The 13,705-nt window shown below is 39.6% G+C and overlaps 2 protein-coding genes across 2 annotated transcripts in view; one reads left to right on the top strand and one right to left on the bottom strand.

The window, feature by feature from the left end:
• The window catches only part of LOC112500744 (probable plastid-lipid-associated protein 4, chloroplastic), a 20,993-nt gene extending 9,096 nt beyond the window's left edge, over positions 1 to 11,897 (top strand). Inside the window, exons 2-6 of the mRNA XM_025104313.1 lie at positions 8,310 to 8,423; positions 9,587 to 9,685; positions 10,336 to 10,410; positions 10,654 to 10,721; positions 11,534 to 11,897. Of these exons, the coding sequence (XP_024960081.1) occupies positions 8,310 to 8,423; positions 9,587 to 9,685; positions 10,336 to 10,410; positions 10,654 to 10,721; positions 11,534 to 11,606 (429 nt within the window). The 3' untranslated portion in view covers positions 11,607 to 11,897. The remainder of the gene's footprint in view (positions 1 to 8,309; positions 8,424 to 9,586; positions 9,686 to 10,335; positions 10,411 to 10,653; positions 10,722 to 11,533) is intronic.
• Positions 11,898 to 12,061: 164 nt separating this feature from the next.
• LOC112500745 (probable plastid-lipid-associated protein 4, chloroplastic) lies at positions 12,062 to 13,563 on the bottom strand. The gene is made up of 6 exons (XM_025104314.1): positions 13,211 to 13,563; positions 13,009 to 13,122; positions 12,846 to 12,941; positions 12,573 to 12,647; positions 12,408 to 12,475; positions 12,062 to 12,326 (listed from the first exon to the last, which is right to left on the bottom strand). Exons 1-6 carry the CDS (start codon positions 13,523 to 13,525, stop codon positions 12,254 to 12,256), a joined length of 741 nt encoding a protein of 246 aa, XP_024960082.1. The 5' UTR covers positions 13,526 to 13,563; the 3' UTR covers positions 12,062 to 12,253.
• Between the last annotated feature and the right edge of the window lie 142 nt (positions 13,564 to 13,705).

Genomic DNA, 13,705 nt, shown 5'->3' with positions numbered 1-13,705 from the left:
AACGAGATGGTAGGCGGTACCGAGACCTGGTGTTGGTTTGGTGGCAAGGATCTGGGTTTTAATAACCCCGAACTCATTGTCGAGGCCCATGAGAAACTCATACAGCTTCTCTTTCTCTTGATGCTCAACGAGTCTTTTACCGATGTCACACGTGCACCCGTTACATGTGCACCGTGGGATAGGAAAAACTGATTGAATCTCATCCCACAGGAAACGAAGCTTTGTGTAGTAGGCTGAGACGGTAGTACCATCTTGATGTGAAACAACAATTTTATTCTTTAATTCGTACGCTCTTGGCGCGCTTTCTTTTCCGAATCTTTCACAAAGATCTGACCACATCTCCGATGTCGTGCTTGCGTATTTCACGCTGCTTCGTATTTCCTTCTCCATGGCGGTGGTAAGCCATCATTTGATCATTGCATCCACCCTCATCCAAGCCATGTAATCCCTGGATGACTTGTCCGGTCTTTTAATAGAGCCATCGACGAATCCGATTTTATTCTTTGCAAACAGAAATTTCTCCATCTCTTGTACCCAATCGGCATAATTTTTGTCTGACAATGCATCGTTAACTTGCATTTGTCTAGGGTAATCAGATGGGTGAAGATAATAGGGTGAGTTGTGGTCGACGACGTTGCCGCCATCCTTTGCCTCTGGTTCTTCGCCTCCAGCCATGCTTGTGGAGAACGATTGGGATTATGCCAAGCAGCAGGATCATTGCTCTGATACCATTATAATTTCAAGGTATCCTTCTTTAATTGTTTAAAAAAAAAACACTCATACAAGGGAGGAGATCACCTCCGATAAATAGAAGAAAACAGAAAAGGAAACCAATAATTAAGGCAATAAAGGAGGAAAATATGGGGGAGATAACACCGAATATTGAAAGCCAATATGTTTGAAGAGAAGAAAACGATCAAGATGCTATGCGTGCAAGATTAGAGGGAATGCATATTGGAATTGTCCATTGATGAAAAGCAAAGAAATGGATGATACAAAAGGCAAAAAAAATCCCTGATATTGATCAAATCAATGAAGGGGACCGATATGTGGAAAGGTACAACAAAAAAGTGCAGTGTTATGGTGATTATTTGGTACAGGGAACCGATGGAAGCAACTGGAATGAAATGGTATGTTTCTAAGTTTTATTCGAAACACATGACACCAAACCATGATCTGTTTCTTAGATTCAAAGCCTGTTTTGATCCGGAGACACTAGAACACAACACAAACTTTCTAGTATCAAATAGTGTTGGGGAAATTGCGTTAAAAACACCAGAAATCGAACATGTGATACCATGTACAAGCATACGTACCAGAAATTGGTATAAATGTGCTTAGCATGAAACAATTAATCAAACAAGGTTTTGAAATAGAGTTGGATGGAACAACATGTATGATCAAATACATGTTTTCTGATGAAGAAAGTACCACAGAAAATGTTAAAAATTAGAAGATAAAAGATGTGTTAAATGGAGAAACGCTCCAAAAGGAAGAAGTCAAATTTATCATAAATTATTGTGATATTTTGCTTAAGAATGACTTGAAGATTGTTAAAGATGATGATCTTGTTAAAGATGTTAAATTTTTGAAGATGATGATCTTGTTGAAAAGATACAAGATAGTATGTATGTTGAGATGGATGATGTGTACAAGGGATGGTATGAGAAGAAGTTTAAGGAGATTTGTGAAAAATACGAGTTTGCAAAGGATGGGCGAATGTGTCCCAAGAGGTTACACACTTGAAGATGTGCACGGTGTTGGCGAAGAGGCTAATAACCATGAAGATCAAGAGGGAGGCAAGATGATTCCTCCAAACATGTTTGATAATCAAGAAGCAATTGAGGATGTTACCGGTGAAGCGTCAAAAGACGGCAACAGTGGAGAAGATAGCTTAAGTGCATCGAATGAATTCAGTGATTATGTTATCATTGATTGAAGAATGGTGATTAAGGAATTTACCTGTTTTGTCATTAAGGGGGAATGTTAGAAATCAATGACAAGTCAGATAAATTAATATATTTATCTGTTCATTTTAAGGTTTTTAGCTGGGTCGGTAACTTGGGCCGCAGGCCATCAAGTTGTGTCAAATAGAAGTCCATTAAATAGCAGTTATGAGTCGGTTATTATGCATCGGTTACAAGAGTCATGTATGTTTGCTTGGCACCTATTCTGCTTTGTATATATGTATATCGTGTATACTCTGGTTTCAGACACAATCAATAGAATTTTTCAGTTTACATAAAGTGTTGTTTGCTGTGATAGTGTTCCAATGGAGATGAAGAATGATTCATCTCCAACAGTAATCAACCCCCTCCATTTGTGTAAACCCCTTTGTAATGAAACGAGCTTTGAACCGCTCCACCTCTCCATTTGGTTTATATTTTATTTTATAAACCCACTTTGAATCGACAACACGTTTTCCATTTGGGAGATCAACTAGGGTCCATGTGTCGTTTTCTTCAAGAGCTCGTATCTCTTTCTTCATCGTTTCTTTCCATCTTTCGTCCTGGATAGCTTGATTGAAATTCCTTGGCTCATTACTAGAAGTAATGGCCGCTAAAAGCGCTTTGTGAGATCCAGAAAACTTTTCATGACACAAAGTTAGACAAGGGGTGTACCGTTGAGGATGCTTCACTTGGTGCGGGTTTGCATGGTCGACCGATGGGGGAAGCTTCACGTGATAGTCGCTTAAACGAGCCGGTTGGGACGTGTTCCTTTTAACTCTGGTGGGATCAGGAATATCCGGTTGCGCCTCATTACCTTCGGTGGTCTCTTCTGGTGGGCCTGAGATCTGGCCCAGAATATCTTCGGCTTCATTTTCATTCAAGGTAGAATTGATATTGGGCTCATCAGCATCATTGGTTCCATCAAATTCACTGGGCTCATTAGCCACACTATTTCTATTTGACTCCTCACTTCGGATGCTTTCATCAATGTGGATTTCATCAACAGTGGGTTTCACGTGGTTTTTAATTTCATCACAAATGGGTTGTTCAAAGGGTCAAGGGCATCTACTTCATAAATCAGATCATCACCGTTGAAAGGGAATTTTTCTTCAAAAAATTTGGTGTCTCTAGAGATTATGATTTTGCCCGTTTTAATGTCAAGAATTTTATAGCCTTTTGTACCTTGTGGATAGCCCATGAACACTCCGGGCCTCCCTTTTTCTTCAAATTTATCCCTTCTTGTGTCGGTATTTATCCCTTCTTGTGTCGGTGTTTCAATGGTACGTTAAGCAACCAAAAACCGCATATTGTCATAATCGGGTTTTTGGTTGAAAACCAACTCGAAAGGAGTTTTATCATCAATAACCTTTGATGGCAATCGGTTAATGATGTGGGTGGCAGTTAAAATGCATTCACCCCAAAACCTCTTTGGTAAATTTGCTTCAAATCTAAGTGCTCGAGCAACTTTGAGTATGTGCCGGTGTTTCCGTTCGACAACTCCATTTTGTTGGGGTGTATGCGGGCAAGTGGCTTCAAGTAAAATCCCTCGTTCATTATAAAAATCGGTCATGTTGTTAGATGTGAACTCCCCCCATTGTCACATCTAACTTTCTTGACATGTCTTTCAAATTGAGTCTTTACCATATTGCAAAAAAACTTTAACCACTTGCTAGCTTCATGTTTGTGTTTTGGGAGGAATAACCATGTGGCTCTACTATAATCGTCTACAATAGTCAAAAAATAGTTTGCCCCCGAGAAGGATGGGGTACGATACTTTCCCCAAATGTCGCAATGTATCAAATCGAAGCAAGCATTTGTCTTTATGAAACTATTTGAAAAAGGTAGCCTAGTATGTTTGGCCTTGGAACAAGAGTCACACAATTTGTCTAAAGTAATATTTTATTGCAACAAGCTTATCTTCAGATGCATGTCCGAACCTTTTATGCCAAGTATTCCTGGTAGTCATCATAGCTCTTCTTTCGCCATTGAACAACCCCATTCGGTATAGACCTTTTCTTCATTTACCCGCACCAATCAAGCTCCTCGTGTGGAGCTTCTGCATAACACAAAATTCCAGAAAAAACGTTATGGAGCATTAAAGATTGTTGGTTAATCGACTCACCGATAAAAGGTTGCAATTAAATTCAGGGATATAAAGAACTCCCTTTAATTTAGCCCCCCCTTCTAGGGTACATTCCCCTTTTCCCTTCACATGTATGGCATTGCCATTAGGGATAACAACAGGTTCCTCATTTGAGCAAACAATTTTATTATTAAGAATTGTTTCATCTTGAGTTATATGTTCTGTGGACCCTGAATCCACAACCCAATCGCTATCCCAACCCCTTTTACCTGCCATGTTAGCCATCCGAACACTACCGTCTTTGACATCGTTTTCAGCAAAATGTTTCAAGAAGGAATGATACTGCTCCTTTGTGAGACGTGGAACGGGGCTAGCTTCAGTCTCAACATGAGCAGCTTTCGGTTTCACTTTACCCGGCCACCAATCCGGATAACTGATTATCTTGAAACAACCATCTCGTTTGTGTCCACTTCTTCCACATTCAGTGCACTGTTCGTCCGTGTCTCCACGTTTCTGATACTTTGGTGCGGCTTTATTTTAACTCGCATTGTTCTCACGTCGGACCGGTTTGAAAGCCTTGAACGCAGCGCTTTCGGGGGCGTTTTCTTCTCACCCGATATCATCCTTTGTCTTTCAGCTTCGGCAATTAGGTGATAGGCAATTCCTAGTGTTGGTATGGGATTCATGGCAAGGATTTGGGTTTTGATTACTGCAAAGTCGGCGTCCAAACCCATCATAAATTCGTATTGTTTCTCCTTTTCCCGCAGTTCGTTCATCTTTTTACCGACTCCACATGAACATTTGTCACAGTTGCAATGAGGGGCTGGTAGCATAGATTCAATCTCGTCCCAGAGGCCATGCAACTTTATGTAGTAGGCTGAAACTGAGACCGAGACCCCACTTTGGTGTGTGTTGGAGAATGTTTGCTTCAACTCGTAAGCGCGAGGGGAGCTTTCCTTCCCGAACCTTTCGCGTAAATCTGACCAGATTTCAGAGGCGGTGTTGGTGTATTTTACGCTACCCCTGATGTCCTCCATAGCCGTCGTGAGCCAACCTTTTACCATAGTGTCACAAGGCATCCACGCCATGTAATCGGTGGCTGTTTTTTCGGGTTTCTTCAACGTACCATCAAGGAATCCGACCTTGTTCTTGGCAAAGATAAAATTTAATATCTCTTGGGACCAATCGGTGTAGTTATTGTTGGTGAGGGTGTCGTTGACATGCATTTGCTTCGGGTAATCCGTAGCATGAATGTAGAAAGGAGAATGATATCCGGCGAGCCTTCCTTCTTCGTGCCTCCATCGTTGCCTATCATGGTGGCGATCACTAACCTTGTGTCTTACTGTTTTGAACCGCTCTGATACCATCTTAAGAATGATGGTGAGAGATATTCATTTGTTTCATTTATTTTTTCTATCAATACATCGAACATAGCCATCGAATAAAAACAAAGATCGAAACTACAAATATGGAAACACAATAAGAAGAATAAGTAAATTACGGAGAACCAATAAGGCAATGATTGGGCATGATCAATGGAGGCAATAATGATTGAAAATAGGAGATTCTATAAACCAATCACCCAAAAACTTTCATGTGATCATATTCCGGTTTATGACCATGAAGGATTTCGTATGGGTTCTTTATTCCAATGACTTTCGGGGGCAATCTATTAATGATATATGTAGCCGTTAAGATGCATTCTCCCTGAAATCTCGTTGGGAGATAAACCTCTATTTTTAAGGCTTGAGCAACTTCGAGTAAATGTTTGTGTTTTCGCTCCACAACTCCATTTTGTTGTGGAGTGTGAGGGCATGTTGTTTCTAAAAGAATGTCATGTTCAGTGTAGAAGTTCATCATCTGATTAGATGTAAACTCACCGCCATTATCACATCTGATTCTTTTAACATTTTTTCAAATTGAGTTTTGACCATTTTATGAAAGTCAATCAGACATGTGCTAGCTTCATGCTTGTGTTTGAGAAGGCCAAACAGCCCTGCTATGATCATCTACTATGGTCAGAAAATAATTTGTCCTTGAAAACGAGGGTGTACGGTACTTTCCCCATATATCACAATGCAACAAATCAAAACAGGCATTTGTTTTAGTGACACTAATAGGGAAAGGTTGACTCGTTAAGGGTTGGGTTCACGTGAGACCAGCCTGTTTTTGTGAGACCCTTGAGACCACATTTTTACACTTGAAACTTCACAGCAAAAACACTGTGAAGGTTAAAAAAAGTCGAACTTTCACAGCAAAAACACTGTGAAGGTTACCTTCACAGCATTTTGCTGTGAAGTTTCAAGTGTAAAAAGGTGGTCTCACGGGTCTCACGAAAACAAGCTGGTCTCACGTGATCCCAAGTCGTCTCGTTAATTTGGACTTAGCACAGGAATCACAAACATGACCTTTATTTCTAAAAGAAATTAATCTAAGGGAACTTATTTGATTCAACTTTTCTTGACTAGCATGCCCTAACCTCTTGTGCCATATGTTCCCCCTTGACATCATTGCCTTCCTCTCGCGACCAAGCATTCCCATCCGATATAGACCATTCACGCATTTACCCGCTCCAATCAAGTTCTTCGAAGTTAGGTCCTGCATGACAAAGAAATTCGGAAAAAAGCTTACGACACATTTAAAATCGTTTGGAAGTTTGCTAACGGACAAGAGGCTGCAATTGAATTCGGGAACATGTAGGACTCCTTTCACTTTAGTCCCATTCGGTAAGGTGTGATTTCCCCTTCCTTCAACGGGCACAACCTCTCCATTAGGTATAGTTACGGGTTCTTTAGCAAAAGAGGAGGTTTTGTCTCAAGAATGTCAGTTCTGTTGGTCATGTGCTCGGCTCCTGTATCAACAATCCAAGAATCATTAGGACTTATTTTACCTATCATGTTCGCTGTAGGTGGGGCGTCACCCTTTGTTTCACTTTCTTCAGGAGCAAAATGTTTGAGGAATTGCTGATATTGGTCCTTGGTCAGGCCTTCGATAGGGCTCGATTCAACTTCAGCACAGGCAGCTCTTGGCTTTGTCTTGTCTTATTTGTTCTCTCCTGGCCACCACTCCGGATAACCAATGCATTTGAATCACCCATCATGAGAATGATCATCTTTGTCGCAAGAGTTATAGTGTTCCATCTGTTTTGCGTTTTTCTTTACGTATTTGTTACCGGAATGTCGTTTCACAAAAGCCTGGAATGCCGCTGCTTCTGCAGTAGGCCTCTTGGTGTTGGTTATGGATCTCTGTTGCTCATCTTCTGCAACTAAGTGATAGGCATTTCCAAGAGATGGAGTTGGTTTCATTGCTAGTGTTTGTGTTCTCACAATTGAGAACTCCGTATCGATCCCCATGAGAAACTCATAGAGTTTTTCTTGTTCTCTAAGTCCATTGAGAGATTTTCCGAGTCCACAGGTGCATCCATTACAAGAGCACTGTGGAACGGGAATAACCGACTGGATCTGATCCCACAGCCCCCGAAGCTTCGTATAGTAGGCAGAAACGGTCATCCCGTCTTGCCTAGTGTTCGAGATCGCCTGCTTTAGTTCATATGCCCGTGGTGCACTTTCTTTTCCAAACCTCTCACAGAGATCAGACCACATCTCAATGGCGGTACATCTCAGTGGCGGTATTGGCATATTTAACGCTGGTTCGAATCTCCTTTTCCATTACATGGTTGTCGTCAACCATCCTTTGATCATAGCATAACACTGCATCCAGGCTATGTAATCTGTAGCATTCTTTTCCGGCTTCTTGATCGATCCATCAATAAAACCGATTTTGTTCTTAGCAAGCAAGAAATTTTCCATTTCCTGGACCCAATCGTTGTAGTTGCGGTCCGTCACGACATTGTTGACATGCATCTGTCGTGGATAGTCTGACGGATGGATGTAGAGAGGAGAGTTTACGTCTGGGCCATTCTTTTCATTCTTGTTTGTGTTGTCGTCTGCGCCTGCCATGGTGCCAATTTGTGTCTTCAGATTAGGTTTGAACGGAAGAGTAGTGTAGAACCCGCTCTGATACCATAAAGGATTTGATTCTTTATTGATTTTGTGTGTGCCAATTACAAAGCGGAAGCAGGAAATATATACAACATTAAAATCATAAGATCAAGGGGAGCAGAAGAAAACTCCGATATCAAAGGATCGGTTACAACAAATAGACACGGGATATTCATGGAAATGATTTGAAATTCTATATCTATAACCCACAACTATTTTTGTATAAATTTTTTTTTAATCTCCTTAATGCTGTCTGAAGTTACTGCTGTTGTTTAGATTGCACGTAAACTTGAAGCCATCAATAAGGTAAACCAGCCACTTAAATCTGACTTGCTGAACGGAAAATGGGAGCTTCTATACTCAACATCTCAATCAATCCTGCAAATGAAGGTGACATGTTGGCTTCTCATCTCTTTTTTGCTATGCAATGTCAAAATTATCAATGGTGGTTAGATTGGCATGTTGTTTGCAAAAAATTGCATGATTTTGTGCCTTTCGAGCTCCTTAAAACTGTAAATTTCTTTCAACTTGGCAAGTTTTCAAGCTAAATTTGTATATTGTCATCACTTGGAATTGTTGATGTTTTTGCTTTCATTACAAGTATTCTTTTGTTATCATTCAAGGGTATTTTTAGGCTATGTATGGCAAACTAGCCGATAAGCTAGCTTGTTGGCTGAAAAGTTAGTTGTTAGCTGAAAAGCTAGCTGTAAGCTCAAAAGCTAGCTGATCAACTTATCACCTTTGCAAAAACTAACTGATAAGCTAGATGAAAAAAGTAAAATGACCAAAAAGGGCATGTTAAATAATTAGTCAATTCTAACATTAATACATTATATATAATACAATTCGACTTTTAGGCGGTAGTTAAGTACTTTTCTTGACTATTTATCCAAAGCAGTGAATTCCTTTAACTTGTCAAGTTTCTTACTTCTAAGCTAAAATTACCAGCTTGTGCTAACTTTTTGACTGGTAAAACCATGATTTCCTTTTAATTTGGAAAGTTTCAAGCCAAAATTACCTGTTTGTGCATCATCATCATTGCTATTGCTATTGTTGATGGCTTGATGCTCTTGTTTTTGTTCTACAAGATTTCCCTTTTCCATTATCACAAGGGTATTTTGGATTTTGACTAGTGGTAGAATGCTTATTTCAACTACTCAACCAAAACTGTGAAGTCCATTTAACTTGGCAAGTTTTGAAGTTGAAACTACATATTTAAGCATTATCATCGCTGTGAATAGCTTTATTGCTTTTCTTCTACAAGATTTCCCGTTTTAGTCATCATTGAAGGATATGTTAGACTTTCAACTAGTATCCGTCTATATTTTGGATTAGTCACCCCAAACTGTGAATTCTCTTTTAACATGGCAAGTTATCAAGCTAAATTACCTATTTATGCATCGGTCATCATAATGAATTGTTGATGTTGTTGCATTTGTTCCAGATTACCACTTCATTGAAGGGTATTTAGCCTTTTGGTTTGTAGTCAATAAGTTTTACCAATTGTGGGACGAATTGACTAATAATTTATTTTATTTATCTATTTTTTGCAGAGGCCTAAATTCTTACGAGCAAATGGAAATATTTATCAGGCAATCAATGTGGACACTCTTAGAGCACAAAATATGGAAACTTGGCCGTTCTTTAACCAGGTGTTTCTCTTGATTTAGAAATGCATGCATATGTGTCTACTTCTATGCAATGTTTAACTGAACACCCAGATCAAATAGAAGAGTTTGAATATGGTCATTTGTTGTGAATGCTCTTTAGCTGTAGTTTTGACCATACTATTTACTTGCTTTTCAGAACAAATTAATATCGAGACCCAATCTAACATTTTCATTTTGTTGGTTTTCTTTATATGGTGTGAGAAGAAGCAAAGATGTGAATGCGAGTCCCATTTACCTGATGCAAATGACCTTCAATGTTAAAGACAGTTTATTTTATTTGTGGTTATAATGTTGTTTTCAGAGGGTTGTTAAATGTCTCTCGATACATAAACGCGCACAAATGCAACTATGATACCCTTGAGCAAGAGGGCTCAGCAGAGAATGTATGTTACCGGGGTAGTTCAAGTGGTCAGGCCTTGGGTTTGCTCCCCATTGGTCACCTGTTCAAGCCCCCTCAAGCCACTGAAGGTTTGTCTGACTGTTAAGTTCAGGTCCCCATGGGATCAGTCGAGGTGCACATAAGCTAGCCTGGACACCAACGGATATCCAAAACAAGCCTGGCCCTCTAGGTCTCAAGTTCATACTTTTGACTTTTTGATGTTTTGTGACACGTATATATTATGTTTCTGCAGGCTACTGCTAATCTAGTTCCTCTTAATGAGAAAAGGGTGGCGGTCAAGTTTGATGCTTTTAAAGTGCTTGGTCTGGTAGGCGAAACTTTGTTACTATTGTTAGAATCAATTTGTTTTGATCCTTTATCGTTTTCATATTGTGGGTCTGGAAGAAATGATGTTATGAGTGTGGATCATGTTTACTTGATGTGAAAAAAAGAAGATACGGCCGATAAAGTAGAAAATGGAGGAAAGTTGTATAAATAAACAAAATTTCTGAGTCATTGACTTGTTAGTTGTTGTTGTTGTTGTTAACAGACTATTTCTATTGATTTGCAGATACCTATAAGAGCTCGTGGAAGTGGTCGTGGTCAACTGGAGATAACATACTTGGATGATGAGTTAAGGTACGCACATAAATTTTTGTCGCGCCACATTTATGTCGTATTCAAGCTACATAATGCCAACCAAACAGACAGTTTTTAATTCCTCTACTAGATTTCATTCCAATTCGTGCCAACCAAACGTGTGCTCAAACATGGTTATCCTTCATAGTCCAATTCCTTTTAACATATTCTAATTCTGATAGATTTCATTCAGCGAACCAAACCCCACGTTAGTGGTTTCTTAGGAAAAGAAACAACGTAGTTGTTGATTCACTCGAATTTCTTGCTTCCTTATTGATACAATTTGATATTAGCCGAAACATTTTTCTTATCCCATGTGCAAACCGCATACCAAACACAACCACTTCATCTTGAAAACTTGAGTTTCTTTGCAAACCGATCATTGCCTCTTACAGATAGTCAAACTAATCTTGTTATCTTACAGGAATGACCAATTTTAGACAAATTGTATAAATCTAAATGCAAAAAAACTCATCATGGACAGCATTTTTAGTCCAAAATCACGCATTCTTGTATAATATAGTGTTTTTTTGGGCATTTTCACAAGAACAATAGTGTATTTGTTAAGGCAAAGTCAAGTATGTTAAATAGTCAAACTCTCTCGTTCGATATGCTATATGTATGCTAGCAACCATTCCGAAGACCCCGACCTAATCATTTTTGCACCAAGACTTCTTAGATTTGCAGTAGTTGGAGATCCCACCTCCGGGTGGGATATAATGGGCTCGTTTGAAAAAGAAGTCTTTGTACGTAACTTTTTCTTAACGTCTTTACATAAAGATTGCTTCGGTGACCTGATCTTGTGTTTTCAGGATATCAAGAGGCAATGAAGGAAATTTGTTCATATTGAGAATGGTGGATCCAACATATAGAGTCCCTATTTAGTTTCTTCGCCTACAAGAGCTGCTGGCTTTTCGAATGGGAGTTTTCTTGCATCATCGTTTTGCTCGATTTTTAAGATCTGCATGCATTCTACCCTTCTACACCTTACGGATGGAATATACTGGTTTTGTATTCTTTTGTTGGTTAATGCCAAGATTTAGTACAGTTTGACCATATCTAGAAGGTCAAATATGTAATTTCACTTTGACCATGGAAGGTCAGATGTACAGTCAAGTTATTCTTTGTACATAGGACACAAAGGCATGCTTAAAATAGAGGCCTATCGTGATCTCGTAACTCGTATTTATCAGTGTTCTAAAAGGCCATCAAACGTCATGGCATGAGACACATCTTGACGTCACATTAACCCCCGTAAAGGCGGCGAGATGCACGCGATGGCGTCTTGAATCGCATTATGAGCTTTTCATACAACACTTGTTATAAATTCTTTATATATAAGATATCAAATATTCGATATTTCTTCTTCTCATATGAATTTAAATTGTTCAATATCATTGAGTAATAGTACAAAACATATATATGTATGTGTGTCGGGTGGTGGGAAAATTGATGGATCAACTCAAGAGTTGTTTAACTTAAACACGAAGTTGTATATCTTCCAAGAAAACCATCTCCGTGCCACCGTTTTATTATACGGGGACTCGATAAGAAGGATCGATCATCCTTAAGATGAACAAGTTTCCCTTATCGCCTCTCGAGACCCTGCAAAGCACGGTAAAAGAATCGAGTAACCACCGAAACCAAATTCAAGTTTAAAAAGATGACAAAATGTTGAAATTTCACCTCAATCCTTCATCCAAGTATGTTATTTCAAGTGAACCTCGAGCTGTATCCGGTGCTTTAACCGGTATCTTAACAAAACAAACGAGAACTTGTCTTACACTTTACGGGCATCAGATTTACCGATTTATCTTAAGAACAAACTGAAACAGTAAAAAAAAATCTTACCAATCCTGCAATCTTGAAGTAATCAAATTTCACTGCCACCTTTTTGGCGTTCAATGGCGTTAGGTCCGCAGTTACCTGTAGATGTATGACAACAACCAAAATAAGAAAATACAAAAGGGATTGCTAGTCTCGAACTTGTAGCCGGTCTTTCCAGGACCAGCTAGCAATCGAATCGATGCACTTAAAAGTGCTTATTACTGGTGTCACACCAAGATAAGTCAATAAGTTGTTTTTATAAGCAATCCCAAACACCCCCTGTCCATAAGAAGATACCTGATTGAAGGTCGGAAATGATTCCATATTTTGAGCTCTAAGTGTGTCGGCATTGATCGCTTGGTAGTTTACCCGCGACCGAAGGAGCTTGGGTCGCTGTCGAGAAGCATATATACATTGTGAGCAAGTGGTTGAGAAATGTGCATTGCAAGCATAAGCTAACCTTGGTTTGTAGAATCGACTGCGAAGTGGTGTATAAGAGCTCCCATTTTCCGTCTAGTAACGGCGACTTGAGCGGCTCCTTGGTCGGATTCGCTGCTTCAAGTTTTCGAACTATCTAAATTAAACAATTCAGGTCCAAGCTAAAAACGTAACACACACATAACGGAACTTTGACTGAAAAACGTGATGAAGGCTGACGTCACCTGTTCAATTGATTGTTGGTCCTCTGGAGAAGCTTCAGCACCACGATCGAGAGGAGCAATGGCGTCAAGAAGCTCTTGTTTGATGGATTCCACGTTTTTGGGCTTGTTCAAGAAACCTGTGAAGAAAGAAACGCTGGTCCTCCATTTGGAATTGTGTGAGATCAAGTGGTGGTTGGTGGTTGTTGTGGTGGTGGTGGTGGTGGTGGTGAGTTTGGCCGGAAAAGTTATGACGGAGTGGGAGTGGGAGTGGGAGTGGGAGAGTTTTGGGAGGTGGTGTGGAGTGGTGATGGCGGTTGAGGGAGTGGATAAGGCCATGGAAGAATTGGTGGTTGTTTGGGGTGGAGGTGTTTGATGGTTTTTATTGGTTTGCCTTTTGTCGGCCAATGCTTCTGATTGGGCCACGTAGTGGTTAGTTGGGGAATAATTCTTATTGTTTCAAATGCAACTTGTAACAATCTAATAGATATTTATAAAAATAATAAACATCTATTTATT

This window comes from Cynara cardunculus, assembly GCF_001531365.2.
Source record: "Cynara cardunculus var. scolymus isolate 2C chromosome LG 17, CcrdV1, whole genome shotgun sequence".
NCBI classification, from domain to species: Eukaryota; Viridiplantae; Streptophyta; class Magnoliopsida; order Asterales; family Asteraceae; genus Cynara; species Cynara cardunculus.
The sequence above is the reverse complement of the archived record's forward strand: the minus strand, read 5'-3'. Positions and strand labels throughout refer to the sequence as shown.